At 36.8% G+C, this 19,993-nt stretch overlaps 1 protein-coding gene and 1 long non-coding RNA gene across 3 annotated transcripts in view; both read left to right on the top strand.

The window, feature by feature from the left end:
• Positions 1 to 18,945, top strand: part of LOC127855625 (protein O-mannosyl-transferase TMTC4-like) — a 63,024-nt gene extending 44,079 nt beyond the window's left edge. The window contains exons 5-16 of the mRNA XM_052391374.1: positions 2,219 to 2,346; positions 3,555 to 3,653; positions 4,906 to 5,067; positions 6,668 to 6,870; positions 7,550 to 7,727; positions 9,062 to 9,190; positions 10,742 to 10,821; positions 11,639 to 11,746; positions 13,889 to 14,030; positions 15,586 to 15,700; positions 16,130 to 16,312; positions 18,312 to 18,945. Coding sequence (XP_052247334.1) covers positions 2,219 to 2,346; positions 3,555 to 3,653; positions 4,906 to 5,067; positions 6,668 to 6,870; positions 7,550 to 7,727; positions 9,062 to 9,190; positions 10,742 to 10,821; positions 11,639 to 11,746; positions 13,889 to 14,030; positions 15,586 to 15,700; positions 16,130 to 16,312; positions 18,312 to 18,442 — 1,658 coding nt within the window. The 3' untranslated portion in view covers positions 18,443 to 18,945. The remainder of the gene's footprint in view (positions 1 to 2,218; positions 2,347 to 3,554; positions 3,654 to 4,905; positions 5,068 to 6,667; positions 6,871 to 7,549; positions 7,728 to 9,061; positions 9,191 to 10,741; positions 10,822 to 11,638; positions 11,747 to 13,888; positions 14,031 to 15,585; positions 15,701 to 16,129; positions 16,313 to 18,311) is intronic.
• LOC127855626 (uncharacterized) lies at positions 307 to 2,173 on the top strand. Of its 2 annotated transcripts, none has more exons than XR_008037606.1 (3): positions 307 to 681; positions 827 to 1,261; positions 1,552 to 2,173. It is a non-coding gene; the product is annotated as an uncharacterized LOC127855626 (long non-coding RNA). The 2 variants fall into 2 exon arrangements; XR_008037605.1 differs by having other exon boundaries at positions 1,407 to 2,173.
• Positions 18,946 to 19,993: the final 1,048 nt, after the last annotated feature.

Genomic DNA, 19,993 nt, shown 5'->3' with positions numbered 1-19,993 from the left:
GTAAGTTTTATAAAAAAAAAGAAATGTAATTAATCAAACAATGATACTTTTTACCAATTTGAAGTTTATTGACACGAAAATTCCCAATAAGATTGGTATTGGTCAAATTCCAAAAATGGTACAAAAAAGCCCTAATATTTAAAAAAAGTCAGTTATAGGGTAGGAAAAAGTCCTGTCTCACATTAGACTCAATATATTTATGCCCCCCTTCGGAGAAGAGGGGGTTAATTGTTTTGCACATGTCGGTCCGTCAGTCCGTCTGTCCACCAGATGGTTTCCGGATGATCAATCAAGAACGCTTAGGCCTATGATCATGAAACTTCAGAGGTACATTGATCATGACTGTCAGATGACCTCTATTGATTTTCAGGTCACTAGGTCAAAGGTCAAGGTCACAGTGACTCGAAATAGTAAAATGGTTTCCAGATGATAACTCAAGAATGCTTACGCCTAGGATCATGAAACTATATAAGTACATTGATCATGACTGGCAGATGACCCCTATTGATTTTCAGGTCCCTAGGTCAAAGGTCAAGGTCAGAGTGACACAAAATAGTAAAATGGTTTCCGGATGATAACTCAAGAATGCTTACGCCTAGGATCATGAAACTTCATAGGTACATTGATCATGACTGGCAGATGACCCCTATTGATTTTCAGGTCACTAGGTCAAAGGTCAAGGTCACAGTGACTCGAAATAGTAAAATGGTTTCCGGATGATAACTCAAGAATGCTTACACCTAGGATCATGAAACTTCATAGGTACAATGATCATGACTGGAAGAGGACCCCTATTAATTTTCAGGTCACTAGGTCAAAGGTCAAGGTCACAGTGACACGAAACAGTAAAATGGTTTCCAGATGATAACTCAAGAATGCTTATGCCTAGGATCATGAAACTTCATAGGTACATTGATCATGACTGGCAGATGACCCATATTGATTTTCAGGTCACTAGGTCAAAGGTCAAGGTCACAGTGACTCGAAACAGTAAAATGGTTTCTGGATGATAACTCAAGAACGCTTACGCCTAGGATCATGAAACTTCATAGGAACATTGATCATGACTGGCAGATGACCCCTATTGATTTTTAGGTCACTAGGTCAAAGGTCACTGTCAGAGTGACTCTCAACAGTAAAATGGTTTCCGGATGATAACTCAAGAATGCTTACGCCTAGGATCATGAAACTTCATAGGTACATTGATCATGACTGGCAGATGACCCCTATTGATTTTCAGGTCACTAGGTCAAAGGTCAAGGTCAGAGTGACACGAAACAGTTAAATGGTTTACAGATGATAACTCAAGAATGCTTACGCCTAGGATCATGAAACTTCATAGGTACATTGATCATGACTGGCAGATGACCACTATTGATTTTCAGGTCACTAGGTCAAAGGTCAAGGTCACAGTGACTCGAAATAGTAAAATGGTTTCCGGATGGTAACTCAAGAATGCTTACACCTAGGATCATGAAACTTCATAGGTACAATGATCATGACTGGCAGATGACCCCTATTAATTTTCAGGTCACTAGGTCAAAGGTCAAGGTCACAGTGACACGAAACAGTAAAATGGTTTCCAGATGATAACTCAAGAATGCTTATGCCTAGGATCATGAAACTTCATAGGTACATTGACCATGACTGGCAGATGACCCCTATTGATTTTCAGGTCACTAGGTCAAAGGTCAAGGTCACAGTGACTCAAAATAGTAAAATGGTTTCCGGATGATAACTCAAGAATGCTTACACCTAGGATCATGAAACTTCATAGGTACAATGATCATGACTGGAAGATGACCCCTATTAATTTTCAGGTCACTAGGTCAAAGGTCAAGGTCACAGTGACAAAAAACATATTCACACAATGGCTGCCACTACAACTGACAGCCCATATGGGGGGCATGCATGTTTTACAAACAGCCCTTGTTTTTATGGCAACAACCATACCCCTCCTCTTGTACCCTCACCCCCTTCATTGCTAGATCCAATTCTTAAATAAGTAACTTGCAGGCTGTTCCGGTTTAAGGCTGGTTGCACACAGCCATTTTCATCTAACAATATTTCACAAGTTATTTTACTTTACAACATTTCACAAGCTCTTTCACTTTAAAACATTTCACATGTTATTTCACTTTAAAACATTTTAGTTGCTATTTCACTTTACAACATTTGAATGCTTTTTCACTTAACAACATTTCACATGCTATTTCAGAAACTCAGAGATATGACTCAAGGTATTCAATATTCCGTCCAGAGCAGTTCTCGTTGGGCTACCTGCTCTCTAGCATGCTGCTCTGTATGTTGGCAGTGCTGTGCAAGGAGCAGGGCATCACCATCATTGTAAGTGGCTTTTATCTTCTATACTCTTTTCCCCATGAGAAGCAAAGTTAAAATGTCTATGTGCAAACAGCACAAAACCAGAACAGCCTGCAAGTAACTCGCAGTCTGTTGAGGTTTTAAGCTGTTTGCTGCTCATTAGTATCTTAAGGTTGGAAATGAAGCCCTTTAAACTTGAATTTAGTAAGAAAGTTATTTAATTACATTCAACTTTCGATGGGGCTACCAATGTGTCAAGATATTATGTAAGTGGTCAAGGGTTAACCTTTTACCACTCAAATACGAAGTGTGAGGCTCTTGTAGTCCCTTATAAAGTCAAATTAAATTTAAGACCATTCTCACTAGTTTTAAGATATAATGGCTTCATTGACAGCAAACAGCATAAAACTTTAACAGAATATCGGGTTACTCGCAAGATGTTCTGGTTTTAGGCTGGTTGCATATAGCAATTTTCACTTGGCTTTTGAGTGGGAAAATGTTTATTTTTCTTCAGGTAATCAGATGTAAGTGAAAACAGAAACAATCTGAAAAAAATACGTATTACATTATCGTGTCTTGAATTTATGGCCTGACATGGAACTTTCGACAAGATACTATTGAATATTCAGATTTTTATTTCAAACAAATGATTTGGTCATGTTTCCATGGTCTTATTTCGTATAATATTTATAAAAATCATTTTAACAGTAAATGCAAATATGGTATATAATAACTTCTTCAGATAGAACTTTAAACTATTAGGAGTTTGTTTGGAAAACAAACTGGTTATATACCACTATTTAGGATTAAGAAGCATTCATTGAGTGACTGTTTTATGATAAATTTAAATATTTACATAATTATTTAGTTGCGTCTTACCAAAATGGGTTTTATCAATTTAATTGTGACCAGCATAGCTCCAGACCAGCTTGTACAATTGCTACAGGAGCTACCCTGGCTACAGGAGCTACCGTGGCTTCAGGAGCTACCCTGGCTACAGGAGCTATCCTGTCTGCTATACATTTGAGCAAGGTTTGGTGGTCTCATCAGCATACAGGGTAGCTGCAGGGATCTGCAGGCTTGTCTGGAGCTATGTTGGCCACATATGGAATAAGACCCATTTTAGCATGACCTAGCTCATATACAATCAGTTTTTGTTTGTATGTATACACATACTGTGCGGATGACCTTGCAATCAATGTAGATGTACTTTTCATTTATCCCATTTACAGGGGATATGCAGTGCATACGACATCGTTGTCATTTGTGGAGTGGACTTGCTGGAATTGGTTGGTCTCCGCAAAAAATGTCAACAGAATGGAAAGTCACAGGTTAGATTAATACACTTCAATATTAAGATGATGCTTAGTTCAACAGTTTTTGAAAGTCATCTTCCAGTATAGATATAAAATCTAAATGTAAATGCATATAAGTAACTAAGTTTTGAAAAGTTAACATTTTTGTAACAAGTGTTTTCTTCTTTTTATGATATACATGTAGATACATCAATCTAAGATATATACGCCCTTGAGGTATACTGTAAAAAAATGTTATGGGGGAATGGAACTTGTAAAGCTTCAATAAAATCAATAAACTTTTATCTTTCTAAAAAGCCATTCCATGCTGTAAAAGTTTCATTAAAAAAATGAAGCCAAATATATGGTTTATTTGGCATATTGCTAAGAAAACTTCCTCACTGTTGCCCATAAAAGTGATGCTTATGAGGGTGCGATAGGACTTACCAGTACCCATATGTTGCAAATAACTTTGATTATCAAAGTCCAAATAGTTATTTTCAAAAACAACTTGCCACAATTGGATAATATCATCAGCATGAACAGTTTACATCGCATGAAGAATAAAAAGTGACAATTTATAATAACAGGAAATAAACCAAAATCCACAAAACTGATAATTATAAATAATAATAAAACTGTTTGATAATCACATTACGTAAATGCAGCTTCAAAAACAACGAGGTTGTATTGGCCTTATTTTGATTCAAATCATGAACTAGTACTCTAAGCTCAGGGTTGGTATTCAAAAATATCTTGAAGGAGATCTCAATTTGAGATGTACTTAGGAGAAATTTTCAGATAATATATTATGTTAGAATTCAATTTTTTCAGCTGACGAAAAGATTAGTTATAATCACTTAAGCTTATAATCACTTAAGCAGTGTTTACTTGTTTAAATTGTGTTAATGTGAGTATACCCACTTTCTTGAAAAAGCCAAGGACTTCAAGAATTGTGAATTTAAGGAATTTTCTAGGTTTACCCTAGTAGCTTTGCGACTATGGGTCAAGATGTTTGACTTATATTTTGTCCAGCAATAACAACCTCTGTGAATGTAAGAAAGCCAATAATGTTTGCAAACTACAAAGTGAAAGAAACCAATGGCTACTGAAAATATTGAGGTGTATTTTTACAATTTAAGCATGCATTTATGAAATAAACCTGCATAAAGGTACATTTATTCACACACTACGGTATAAAGCAAATAATGGGCAGTCTAATGATGATTTTTAAGTTTTTCATGAAAAAAAAATTATGTACTAGTGTAATGTTGTCTATCACTCTCAGGCTACACAGGCATGGGTGGTAAGCCTGATAAAGCGCCACCTGGTGTTGTTGTCTGCTGGCCTACTGGTGTTCCTGTACCGCTGGAGGATCATGGGATCGGCCCCGCCCGTGTTCCAGGTGTTTGACAATCCACACTCCTTTGTGAATAACACTGTGATCAGGGTAAGTCTTGTAAATGCTGTAGTTTGTTATTTTTTATCCTCTGCCAAAGGCAGAAGGATGTATGTAGTAGCTTTGTCCATCTGTCTGTCTGTCCGTCAGTCCATCCGTCTGTCTGTCACAAAACTTTGCATGGCTTTATCTCAGAAATTATATGATATATCAATGTGAAACTTCATGGGTGTATAGATATCAATGAGAAGTTCCATGCACATAAACCATAACCCTACTTTAACTCTAAACAAGAGTTATTGCCCATTGTTGTTGTTTTTTTGTATGATCTAACTTTTCACTGCTGTATCTCGGTTACCATACAATACTACAAAAACTCCAAAAAGCAGAAAGTGTTGTTTATGGGACTATATATCACACATATGCAGTTAAGTAATCTATGTTTCCACAGAGCGCGGCTAAATTTTAATTTAATCATATTCACAAAAATGTATTCACACTAGAGCTGCAACGATTCACCAACAGCTCGATTCGATTTGATTTCGATTTCAGACACTCCGATACTGATTTTTTCGATTTGATTCATCTTCAAACCTAGTTTTATCATATATTCACTCTTCTGCCTTAAAATAAACATTTCTGTTCAAAAGTGTCGCATACCTAGATATCTTGGGCATTTGTCAAATTGTGTGTTTGTTTGATATAGTTTGGTTGGTTCAACAGTGTTTTAAAAAGCTGTTGAAAGTGTGTAAAATTAACATTTGTAAGGGATATTTTGCAAGAAACTGCCAATTGTCTTTCAAACTATGTCAATATTTCAATAAAACACATAAAAAAGAATAGCAAATTAGGACTCAATTATAATATAAAAAATCTTCTGACTAGAAGATTGTGTTGAATACACAATAATATAAAATTAAATAAATAATCATAAGAACATCTGGAATCAGTGGAGTGATAGTACTATCACTATTATACTTATATCCAAAACCGCTACAAGCATGTCTACTATTTAGCCGTGACAGCATCACCTGTTACCTGTAGGACAAAGCACATTCCCTAATAAACTTAACAAATTCCCAACAGAAACAGAACTACTTTTCTGTCTGGCGACTTGAGTAGTTGCACTTGTGCTACCTCTTAGTCTTGCTAAATCAACGTTATGTTTGCATCCATGAAGAACAGTTTACACTTTGCTTTGTCGGGAGGGCTACCAACCCAAAACACACAATACTGCCACACTTTTGATTTTAGCTTCTTATGCGCGTCTGATAATTTCAATTTGTTGGCCACAACTTGTTCTGCCATTTTGACGCTTTTTCTGAAAGTAGACCATAACGCGCTTATTGATTGGATGACTAAAGTAATAAGCAGCCAATCGCGCGCATCGTAATTTCAGATAAAGATAAAATCTACACCTTCCCATATCAAATAGTCAGAATACAGCGAGCTTTACGTATCTAAGTATATATGTCTATATGGTAAAGAATCGAATCGAATTTGGTAGGTTTGGTATCGTAATCGAATCGACGCATTTCGAACCGATTTTTGATGCATCGGATCGAATCGTTGCAGCTCTAATTCACACGCATTCTTAACCGTTTATGGTGATCTACAATGACGTTTCTTTACAGTTGTTTCTTTTTTTCAGAGCACAAACTACAACTACTTGTACTCCATAAACCTTTGGCTACTTCTCAATCCCTGGTGGCTGTGTTTTGATTGGTCAATGGGCTGCGTTCCTGTCATTGAGTCATTGGCCGATCCCAGAGTGCTTGCAGCCTTCAGTGTCTGGATTTTCATTGGTTGTCTTGTGTGGGCGTGCCTTAAGGGACCAATTACCCAAGATCAGAGGTATGTGATGCTTCAATAGAAATTTTGATGTTTGTATCATATAATTTAAAAAAAAAAGCCATAGATCAACTTTTCTAAAAACTTAAAAAAGAACATTTCTGTGTCTTTTTTGCTATTCAAACCCACTTAATACACGCTTAAATAACGCCATGCCAATCGACATAATATCGCAATAAAAAGTCTCTAAATCAAACGCGTGGGATAATCTTTTGGTGAACTATATTAGCATGGCAACATACAGTCGAATTAGTGGTACCCATCTGGTGTTGTGTAATTGTTATAAAAATTACATTCTGTCTGGATTTTAGTTTAGTACATGACAATTAACCAGTAATGCGCTGCATATGGATATGTTCTGACAATGAAAAGTCTTTGCCTCTCAGATATTCTGTAAATTTAATTTCAAGTGAAGACAAGTTTTGGCAGATTTACGGCCTATTGTTTGTTTTTTTCCAGTACATAATTTTGTGTTTTTAACTCCTCTGTAACTACTGGCAGAATTATGGCCCATGGTTTTTTCTGTCTTCTGTAGAATATATAATGGCGTTGTCTAAACATGTGTCCAAGCATGTGTTGTGGGGAAATCAGTGTCTGTGACACATTTCTAGGTTTAAAAATACATGTGATATCGGATGCTAACAAAATTATTTATTTAAGATCAATACTTGCCCATTTTCAGAACTTTGACAATGGCCTTGGCACTCATCATCATTCCATTCCTTCCGGCTAGTAACTTGTTCTTCCGCGTGGGGTTTGTGATAGCAGAGAGGATCCTGTACCTGTCCAGTATAGGCTACTGCATGGTGGTTGTTCTGGGCGTGAGGCAGCTGTGTAGTACATACCCACAACACTCCAAGGTAATGCAAGGCTTGGCTTAACCCATTCACACTCAAATGCAAAGTAAAAATGGGTAAATGCAACCAACATGAAACAGAACAGCCTGAAAGTAATTCCAAGTCTTTTAAGTTTATGCTGTTTGCATATAGTCATAATGACTTTGTTTCTGAGCTGTTTGCTGCTTGTCGAACTGGAAATGAGCCTTTACATTTTAATTTATTTACCCTTTCCCACTCAGAAGCAAAGTTTAAATGACTACGTGCATACAGCATTAAACCAGAACAGCCTGCCATTAACTCGCAGTCTGTTCAGGTTTTATGCTGTTTGCTGCACTTCAATATCTAAGGGTTGGAAATGAAGCCTTTAAAACTTTAAAAAAAGGTCTTTAATTAAATGTAACTTTCAAAGGGACTACAAAGGCGTAAACATACGTATCTATGTAGTAAAATGTTAAGAAAGGTCTTTGATTTAACTTGATTACTAAGGCACTGAAATTGTGTCAGGTGTGGATTTGATAGTTAAAACGTTCAACCATGCATATTGTGGCAGTTAAAACGTTCAACCATGCATATTGTGGCAGAGTCATTTGGTATTCTCCCATTTTGGATTGGGGTATTACATAAACTATTGTTGATTTGTTCTATTTGTCTGTTTGTATTTTTTTTATGCCCCCGGATCGATAGATCGGGGGTATATTGTTTTTGGCCTGTCTGCATTCTGTCCCAAAACTTTAACCTTACAGTAAAGTTTTGCAATAACTTTTGAAATATTGAACATAGCAACTTGATATTTGGCATGCATGTGTATCTCATGGAGCTGCACATTTTGAGTGGCGAAAAGTCAAGGTCATCCTTCAAGGTCAAAGGTCAAAAAAAATTCTGTCCCAAAACTTTACTGTACAGTAAAGTTTTACAATAACTTTTTTAATAATGAAAATAGCAACTTCATATATGGCATGCATGTGTATCTCATGGAGCTGCACATTTTGAGTGGTGAAAGGTCAAGGTCATCCTTCAAGATCAAAGGTTAAAAAAAAGCGGCGCATTAGGGGACATTGTGTTTCTGACAAACACATCTCTTGTTATTTATCAAATTAGAGGTTTATTACTGTGAAATTGCATGAATGTTTGTGGTTAAAAAAAATTAAAAAATTTGAGACACGTAAATACATGGATTTCTGATTTTGGAGATTAAAGTGAGGAATTTGGGATGTTCATTTTCCAATGTGTTTGTGTTAATTTCTTGGAAAGTTCAACCCATGATCAGAAATCAAAAAAAATTAATGTTCTAAAAATAAAATACTGTAATTCTGTATACAAACATTGAAGGAATCTTCAAATGAATGCTTTTTCAGCACTTATCAGCCTGCCTAGCGTTCCTGCTCTGCCTATACAGTGTGAGATGTGTCCAGCGAAGTACAGAGTGGAAACATGAGATCGATCTCTTTACTGCAGGGGCACATGTCTGTCCGGGAAATGCAAAAGTATGCAAGTCTTGTACAACTAAAAGTAGATCAATTCTTTTATTAAGTGTTGTATGTTAAACTATATATGATTATTTCCATGTTGCATAGAATGTTAGCTAAGTGTTTTATTTACGAAAAGCATTCTCATTGGGATTATACAAATAGTTTCCTGACTTACCAGATTTGTTTTCATAATTGCATTTTCTGAATGATCAGCGTTCTAAATAAGCTGCGTATCAGCGTAATATATGCATTAGAAATATCAAGATATGCTCAAATTATCATTTCCATGCGTACATTTAAGCGAGCCAATCTGGACTTACGCAAATGATGTCAATTCTCTGCGTATTTCGTAAGCAAAATATATAAACAGCTGATTGTCTTTCGCCAAAATATGAGACAGGTTATCGTAAAAATTAGAGCTAATTTGTGCGCTGGATTGAAGAAATAGTTAGCCGGTCGGTATATATTCTTTGTTTCATCTAGACGCATGGTAAATTTAGTATTGATTTTTTTAACAGACAGCCAAGCGCTTATGTGTTTATTAAATTACATGAAAAGGTCATCATGGCATCTTCGAAGCCAAAAAAATTACTTCCCAAAGTAAAATTGATTCTTTTTATACGGCAAAAGTTGTATCGAGTAAAAACATTGTACTGCCAATACTGAATAATTCAATTTCCTCTGTTTTCTCTGTTTTCAAATCAAAAAGAACATACTTAAACCCTAATAAAACAACTGTTGAAAGTTGGCTCACGGTGGTGGAAGCCTATAAACCAAGGCAGTTAAAAAACAAAAAACACTTAAAGAAACCTACTACTCTAAAGGAATACACATTGTTAATGGTTTAGTGTGTTAAACATGATTAAAGTAGTGTGTCTGTACCGCGGCTATATTCTTGTTTTACTTTTAGCAAATTTCCCTTCAAGCAAGGCAAAATTTGACCATTTACCCCCATGCTTTGAAAAGTGGGGGTATTTACCCCCATGGGTCAACAATTATCTATAATGCTGATAATACCAATTTTTGTATATAAGAATCCTTTTCATACATCAAAAATTGTTTTCTGACAAGAAAATAGTTGGTATAATTGCTTTTTATGCCCTGAAAGGAGGGCATATAGTGATCGGACCCTCAGTCTGTCTTTCCGTCACACTTTGCGTGAAGGTTTCTGCCTTTAGGTTTCAAAAAATGCTCATAACTTTTATGTCCCTTCAGATAGCAACTTGATATTTAGCATGTATGTGTATCTCGTGGAGCTGCACATTTTGAGTGGTGAAAGGTCATTTTCAAGGTCATCCTTTAAGGTCAAAGGTCAAAAAAACAAATCCAAGGGAAGTAATAAGCTTCATAGGGAGATAATTATCTGTACCTGCCAAATGATAAAAACAATTAATAAATCAAAGCGGCGCAGTAGGGGGCATTGTGTTTCTGAAAAACACATCTCTTGTTACTTCTATTCGTGATTTGTATGATCCCATAATATTAACAACAGTAAAGGACAATACATTCAATATACGAAAACCAATGCGTCATTAAGAGACCACTATTTCTTATTATTGTTCACAGGTGCACTATAACATTGCCAAACTAAATGCAGACAATGGGAACATTGATGTAGCTATCCACAAATACAGGCACGCAATAGAGTGAGTACAGGGCTTTTGGACTATTATAGGGAAAATGGGAAAATAGGGCTAAATGCATGTGCATATAGTGAAGTTTTCACCTTTAGACGAAAGGAACTGTGGACTGTACAGGCTAGTCTGGGACTACACATTACGCACAAACATTAAGCCCTGTTTTCGCAGAGCGTTTCTCATTTATAGGATCTGCTTGACCTTTGAGCAAGCAGTGTGATGCTATTTGCAAAATGTTGTTCAGTAGATCTGCTCATTTAAATATCAATTCTGTATTTTTCAAACTTTTTAGTGCTAGGTAATTGTTTATAGAAGAGATATACAGAAATCTTGTGTCTGTGGGGATGTACTTCTTCATCATATGCTTTAAGTGGAATATAGAATTTTATTGTTGAAAAAAAAAGATGTCATTATATATTATGATTATATTTGTTAACTGCAGTTAACATTTAAAAATATAATTTAAAAAATTGCCATATTTTTCCAGTAATAATAATGTTCTATCAGTGTCAGTCACTATTCCTGACAAATGACAATGCTTGTTCACAAACATAATTTCCCCAAAATTCATGAATAAATATCATCAAAGCCATCAGTAAACAGATTATGACACTTTTATCCCATCATGCACATAATTAATGTTGTTTATTGCACTTTTAATGAAACCATTACTAATAACTAAATGATGTTAAAGCTGTTTTTAATAGTTATTTTTTAAATAAAAGCATACTTTTTTTCAATAACTGCATGATTTAATATATATTTTACTTGTGAATATAGATAAAAATTAAAATTAAATGACATCATTGACTCCACATGGTTTCAGGTTGAACCCGCAGTATGACCAGGCCATGAACAACCTGGGAAACATTCTCAAGGACAGGAATGAGCTGGATGAAGCAGAACAGCTTCTGGAGAGGGCTGTAGCTGTCAGGTAAGCAGTGTAACCATGGAAACATTCTCAAGGACAGGAATGAGCTGGATGAAGCAGAACAGCTTGTGGAGAGGGCTGTAGCTGTCAGGTAAGCAGTGTAACCATGGAAACATTCTTAAGGACAGGAATGAGCTGGATGAAGCAGAACAGCTTCTGGAGAGGGCTGTAGCTGTCAGGTAAGCAGTGTAACCATGGAAACATTCTAAAGGACAGGAATGAGCTGGATGAAGCAGAACAGCTTCTAGAGAGGGCTGTAGCGGTCAGGTAAGTGGGCAGAGGTCCAGATATGAGCATATCTAAGTAAAATATTAATGGATACTATCTTAATATGAATGAAAAAAACAATATTGTAGAATTCAACATTGACAGTGACAGTGCTCACGCTGCTGCCAGACATTATCGCCAATGGCAATTATTTAATCCAACTGGCTATTATTTATTAAAATTGTCTAGAAAAAATGGCGTTTTTTTTATCCGCCTACATCAAAAATAAATTTGCCTCTACAAGTTTTCTGGCGAATGCGAAACGCCTGTAAATCGGGCCATCAAGCAGGAAAAATCAATAACGAGATTACCTGTCTACACACTCGACCCTGTGTATTATCATACACGCGTCAATAACTTCCGCGACATCGTGGCCTAGAGCGTTTTTCTAAATCAGTGTCCGACAGAAGTAATATATTTCAGAAAAAAGTCTTTAATCTGACAGTGCTTTACCAATTACCGATAACTGTTAGATTTTCGTTATTTTTTCGCCAAATATTACTTAAGCGTCATTATTGAAAATTGCCGGGAATATTGTCGGCTGGTTTAGTTTTTCAAGCCATTTTTTTCTGCAATAGATAAACATAGATAAAATTAGATTCATTGTTTTTTAACCAGGTTTTCCGAAGGAAAAAACTGGTTATTAGATTGGCGAATGCGGGCGGGCTGGCTGGCTGGCTGGCTGGCTGGCGGGCTGGCGGGCGGGCTGAACAAGCTTGTCCGGGCCATAACTTTGTCGTTCATTGTGAGATTTTAAAATCATTTGGCACATTTGTTAACCATCATTAGACGGTGTGTCCCGCGAAAAAATTACGTCAATATCTCCAAGGTCAAGGTCACACTTTGAGTTCAAAGGTAAAAAATAGCCATAAATGAGCTTGTCTGGGCTATAACTATGTCATTCATTATGAGATTTTAAAATCATTTGGCACATTTGTTCACCATCATGGGACGGTGTGTCGCACAAAAGAATCACGTCAATATCTCCAATGTCAAGGTCGCCACGACTAAAAATAGATTTATTTTAAAACAAACTTACAAAGGGGGTTAATTTTGTTTGTTCATTTCAAAAGTTCAGTTTGAGTTGTCTCCCTTTATCAGATTTTTTTTCACAATGAAAACCTGGTTTGTGACAATTTTGTCCCTTGTTTCTTTTTGCCTTCAGTACCATTTTGCGGAAAAGTCCGCTTCTGTTTTGGCTATTATTTTTGTTAAGGAAAAAATTATGGCTATTATTTTCTGAAGGCCAATGTGAGCACTGACTCAGTGATACCTATTAAAAAGGTGTGCAATACTAATGGATACTATCGAAATAATGAATGAAAAAATATATTGTAGTATTTTTGTGATTCAATGTCATTCAAAAAGATGTGCCATAATTGCCTTCCAAGTAAAACTCTTTGCTCTACATGCCTTAGATAGTCATATTTCGAAACAAAGAAGAAAATCCCTTGAAAAGACCGTCATTGAAAATAACACTTCTTAAAACTGTGAACAGTGAAAATGTGACATTATAAATATAAGTTTAAAAATCTGCTTAGTTCAAAAATGGTTCCAAAACATTACTTAATTGCTTGTTAATTTCCCCCAAAGTATCAGATGAGCGTCCTAGGGCCTGTTGCTGTGTTGTTTTTAAAAAAAATTGAGTTTTGCCCTAAAAAAACGGATGTGCAGAAAGTGTTGTCCCAGATTAACTTGTGCAGTCCTCACAGAAGAGAAGATACATCTTTTAAAACAAGAATACCATTAAAAATCAAAAAGTGTCGTTCCTGATTAGCCTGTAAGAACAGCACAGGCTAATCTGGAACGGCACTTTACCCACATCCATTAAGCTCAGTTTCAAGAGCAAGGCTCATTATGTCATTTCTCCACACTCAGAGAGGAGTTTGCGGCCGCATGGATGAACCTGGGCATCGTGAAGTCTGCCTTAAAGAAGCACGCCGAGGCAGAGCGCTGCTACTACACGGCCATCTTGCACCGACGTAAATACCCGGACTGCTTCTACAACCTGGGCAATCTGGTAGGATGCTTCCTGTGTTTTTATCCCCAGCCATAGGCGGAGGGATATTGTTTTAGTGTTGTCCGTCCGTCCATCTTTCCGTCGGTCCGGCACTTTTGTGTCCGGAGCCATATCTTGGAAGTGCTTTGGCGGATTTCATTGAAACTTGGTATGAGAATATATATGGATAAGAGGATGATGCACCCCAAATGACATTGTACACGATTGGATAATAAAGGAGTTATGGCCCTTTGTATCTTAAAAAAATGCTTTTTTGTGTGTCCGGAGCAATATCTTGGAAGTGCTTTGATGGATTTCATTGAAACTTGGTATGAAAATATATATGAATAAGAGGATGATGCACTTTGGCGTTGTCCATCCGTCCAGAAAACTTTTGTGTCCAGAAGTATATTGGCGGGGGGATATCAATTTAATGAATTTGCTTGTTTATTAGAGCTTGGTCTAGAATAACTGCTTATTATGCATGAGCCTAAAGTGTCGTCCCATATATATAAGCCTGTGCATTCCTCACTGGCTGATCAGAAACGGCACTTTCCACTTTTATGGTATTTTTTGTTTGCTGGAAGTCTCTTCTTATTTTTTTTATTTATTTTTTTATTTTTTATTTTTTTTTAAACCTATTTATTTAAGCTTGATTGCATAACAAGCCTAAGCTTATATGAAACGCTCTCCAGTCTGTTTCCTTGATGTATATGGGGGAGATCTAAAGAACGCTCCCACAGTGGGGATCAAACCCGTGACCTCCCGATCGTTAGGCGGACACCATATCCATTACGCCACGGCAATCTTAAGTCTCTTCTTAGGCAGAAAGTGTTGTCCCTGATTAGCCTGTGCAGACCGCATATGCTAATCCGGGATAAACTTGTATGCCTCTGCATTAAGCCCAATTCTTCCAAAAAAAAGTTCTTTCGATTGACTTATCACTATTATCCCGTTTACTTGTCACGGTTATTCCATTGACTTGTCATTGTTATTTCTTTGACCTTTTGATGTTATTCCATTGACTTTTTGTTGTTATTTCATTAATACTCAACAAACAGTTTGGGACTGTTATGGTCATGAAATAATGCTAAATGTGAAAATGTTTTACTAGATATCCATATTAATAAAAACATATTTTAATTTCATACCACATGTCTGTTGGGTCTTGCTTTACCACCTAAGTGAAAACTTTTGCAATTTTTACCAGAGCCATGTAAATGCAGGTAAACTTAATATTGTTCCTTCATGCTTGTAAATAGAAATGATATGCATAATGCTTAAATCTGTGTAATTGGAGTGTATCACTGTACTCAGAAAATCTTCTTGTTTTTTAAATTCCATTGTTTTGCACATCAAAAAAGAATTAAAGAACAAACACTGGACGAATTAGTAAAATAAATAAAGTAAAATTAGAACCTAAAAGACATGCATGTATTTCCTAACCAAGGCTTAGTATGTTAGTACAAGTGTGCATAATAGATGACCCATTGTCGTATTACTCAGTATGGATGTATTTTGTATGTTACAAACCTTTAAAAAAGTGGAACAAAACACCCACTTATTTATTTTACAGTACCTGGACATCAAGCAATATGACCGGGCAATAGAGGCGTGGACAAATGCCACTAAATTGAGGCCTACCCACACCAATGCGTGGACCAATATGGCCTTAGTGCATGACTCATTAGGTGAGGTTCTCTTTTGAGTAATGTAACAATATATGGGCCATGCTCTGTGAAAAGAGGATTTCATGCATGTGTGTAAAGTGTCGTCCCAGATTACCCTGTGCAGTCCGCACAGGCTAATCAAGGAAAACACTTTCCTCTTTTATGGACTTATGAAATCTGGGATACATGTAAATGCGTAAAGTATTGTCCCAGGTTAAGCCTGTGCAGTCAACATAGGCTTATCAATGACTACACTTTCCACTTTTATGGATGGAATTTGTCATTTAAAAGAGGTCTCATCTAAACAAAAATCCAGTCTAGGCAAAAAGTGATTTCCATGATTAGCCTGTGTGGACTGCACAGGCTTATCCATGATGACACTTTCTGCACATGCATTAAGTCCAGTTTTATCTAGTGACTATCATTATCCAGGAATTTACTTTCTTCCAGAGCAATATGACAAGAGCATCGCTGTTGCCAAGCAGGGCCTCAAGCACCTGCCAGGGGAGTCCCAGCTGTACTTCAGCATTGCAAACGCCTACGGCAAGTTGTCCAGATACGCCGAGAGTGCCGAGCACTTTGAGAAGGCCATTGCTCTGAAGCCAACCAAAGCACAGTATTACGCAAATTATGGTATGAATAGTTATTATAAGATGTAAGCCTTCCTCTCGGATAACGGGGTTTAATTTATGTGTTTGCACAGGCTAATTAGGGACAACATTTTCCTCTTTTATGGAGTTTTTTGTTGAAAGGAAGTCTCTATAGAGAAAATACATTTCAGACGGAAAGTGTTATCCCTGACAAGCCTGTGCAGACTGTAGTGTTTTTCCCAGGCCATTTTAGCCTGGCGAAAAGCCACGCCGCCCTCCCGGATCGCCACGCTGCCCTTTTCAAAGGCAAATTTAGCCATGCCCCCTTCTTTTCAAAGGCAAATTTCGTCACGCGCCCTTATCGATAACATCTTCATTGCCATACGATCTAACTAATCCGCAAAATCAGCGTCCTTGATTGTCTGTGACGCTCCGACTGTGCTTGATTACTCGAGAGACGTCAACGTCTAATCGACTATATTTGAGCAGATTTAATCTATTACAGTGCTCGATTTATAGGTAGACTGCTCCAAAGCTGTGAATTAGTCATGCGTGAATAACCCCGTGTCAGTATCAATCGATAATGCCAGAGGCTATGTTATACCAAGCGCACTTTTCGGTCGACAATGTGTACTCCTCCACAATAAAATCGTTACTTCGGAGACTTTTGATGAAAAGGTCAATGTTTTTCTCGTGGCAATTGTACATTGCATGCATTATTCAGTTATATCAAAACATATATTTTTAGGCATAATTACATTTAAAAACACAAACAAATTTATTCTTTATCGCTTTTGTCTTTAAGATAATAAGATCTAATTATTGAAATAATTACTGAGACGTATACTAATTTAACAAAATGCGAATCGCGTATACGATTTAACGTTGCTATGCGCACCTGTCGCTTACATCATTTGACATTTGAACATGGCGGACTACACAGCATTAAATTGCAACTCGGCAAAAATGGCAAAAAACGTCGTAAACGATCGAATTAACGATGGAGATTATACATTAAGAAGGAATAAATGAAATGTCTGTGATAATCAACGATGCATAAAAATGTTTAAGAAAGCAACAACATTATTTATTTATTTGTAATCTACTTGGTGGATGTATGTCACGGAAACGAGTGTTTGCATATTGTTAGCGATCAATTTACTCGCAATGCTATTTTAAACATCTGGCAAGATTATTGTTAGAAAATGGGATAAGACAAACATAGTTTCATTTGCATGTTAGTGGATCTGTGTATAATCAGATTCATATGCATATATTGCTTTATTATGTTTGTCGTGCTGTACAGTTTATTGAAACAGCATGGAACTTAAATGTACATTGCAAGGTAAATATATTAATATAAATCATAGTAAGTTAAATACATCAATTACCATTAAATGTGCTTGTTTATATGTAATTTTTCCACAACTGCTTCAGATGCGATTACATGTTGCCCCGTAATTCAGGTATTCAGGGAACGTGTTTGCCCTTTTTTGCCTAAACTGCGCGCTAAAATGCCCTTTTTGAAAGTAATGCGCCATGCCCCTTTGCCCTCCTGGGAAAAACACTACAGACTGCACAGGCTAATCTTGGACAACACTAAACTACACACATGTATTAAGCCCCTTAATCCCAGATCAAGCCTCATATGTTTTGAAATTTGATTATTGGTGAACAAAAACATTTAAATATAGCCGTTGCTTTCAAGACAGCAAAAAAGAACTTATTTTGCCCGATGCAGAAATTGTGCGCCCAGCAGGAAAAGTTGAAATTGCGATCCCAATGATATTCCTGCTTATCCCATTCCCACTTAAAAGCAACATGAAAATGGCTATGTGCAAACAGCGTAAAACCAGAACAGCCTGCGAGTCACTCACAGTCTGTTCAGGTTTTATGCTGTTAGCTGCTCATCAGTATCTAAAGTTTAGAGCTGAAGCCTTAAAAATATAATCTAGTGAGAAAGGTCTTAAATTAAATATAACTTCCTATGGGACTACAAATGCATGAAAATACATAATCTAAGTGGTACAGGGTTATTTCAGGTGTGCTGTATCACAGATGGGGCAAGCTGGACAAGGCTGAACTCATGTACATGAAGGCTCTCCAGCTGAATCCGGATGAACCCAACCTGAAGGAAAACCTGGCCATGCTTCAACGCAAGAAAACTCAGTGATTCTCTGAAAGATGTCACCTGTAAAACTGAATGTGTTAGTGCCAAGAAAGGAAGTTAAGCAAATGAGCGTTGCTGTTGGAAGACCAGGCTTAATGCATGCTCGTAATGTGTCATATGAACAAGATGAAAAAGTGCAGTCTGCTTATCAGAGACGACTCTGCGCTGCGTAGGCTAATCAGGGACGACCCTTTGTATGGTACTTTTTGTTTAAAGGAAGTCTCTTTTTTGTGAAAATCCAGTTGAGGCGAAAGTGTTGTTGACACTTGACACGCATCTATTTAGCCCCACTTTTGGTTTGTGCCGAAAAGGAAGTTAAGCAAATGAAAATAATGTTTTGGTCATTCTGGGACGACACTTTACGCACATGCATAAGGCCCTATTTTTCCAAGAGCACGTCCCATATGAAAGAGCCAGAAAGGAAGAGAATCCATTTATTAATATCAAATGTTGTCGTTTTTTGTGGCCAAAGAGAAGTTTGCCTTTAATGTATATGAAACACCCATCATGTCTAGTGTTTTTCCCAGGCCTTTTTAGCGTGGCGAAAAGCCACGCCGCCCTCCCAGATCGCCACGCTGCCCTTTTCAAAGGCAAATTTCGCCACGCGCCCTTTTTTTCAAAGGCAAATTTCGCCACGCGCACTTATCGATAACATATGTATTGCCTTACGATCTAACTTGGTCCGCAAAATCAGCTTCCTTGATTGTCTGTGACGCTCCGACTGTGCTTGATTTACTCGAGAGACGTCACGTCTAATCGACTATATTAATTGAGCAGATTTAATCTATAACAATGCTCGAATTATAGTAGGTCTTACTGACTGCTCCAAAGCTGTGAATTAGTCATGCGTGAATAACCCCGTGTCAGTATCAATCGATAATGCCGGAGGCTATGTTATACCAAGCGCACTTTTCGCTCGGCAATGTGTACTCCTTTACGATAAAATCATTACGTCGGAGACTTTTGATGATAAACTCGATGTTATTCTCGTGGCAATTGTGCATTGCATGCATTATTCAGTTATATCAAAACATATATTTTTACGCATTATTACATTTAAAATCACAAACAAATTTATTCTTTATCGTTTTCGTCTTTAAGATAATTAGATCTAATTATTGAAATAATTACTGAGACGTATTCTAATTTAACAAAATGCGAATCGCGTATACGATTTAACGTTGCTATGCGCATCTGTCGCTTACATCATTTGACATTTTATCAACATGGCGGACTATACAGAATTAAATTGTGACTCGGCAAAAATGGCAAATAACGTCGTAAACGATCGAATTAACGATGGAGATTATACATTAAGAAGGAATTAATAAAATGTCTGTGATAATCAACGATGCATAAAAATGTTTTAGATAGCAACAATATTATTTATTTATTTGTAATCTACTCGGTGGATGTATGTCACAGAAACGAGTGTTTGCATATTGTTAGCGATCAATTTACTCGCAATGTCATTTTAAACATATGTCGAGATTATTGTTAGAAAATGGGATAAGACAAACATGGTTTCATTTATATGTTAGTGGATCTGTGTAT

Source organism: Dreissena polymorpha, chromosome 13 (genome assembly GCF_020536995.1).
Source record: "Dreissena polymorpha isolate Duluth1 chromosome 13, UMN_Dpol_1.0, whole genome shotgun sequence".
NCBI lineage: Eukaryota > Metazoa > Mollusca > Bivalvia > Myida > Dreissenidae > Dreissena > Dreissena polymorpha.
This window is presented reverse-complemented; position numbering and strand designations above follow the sequence as displayed.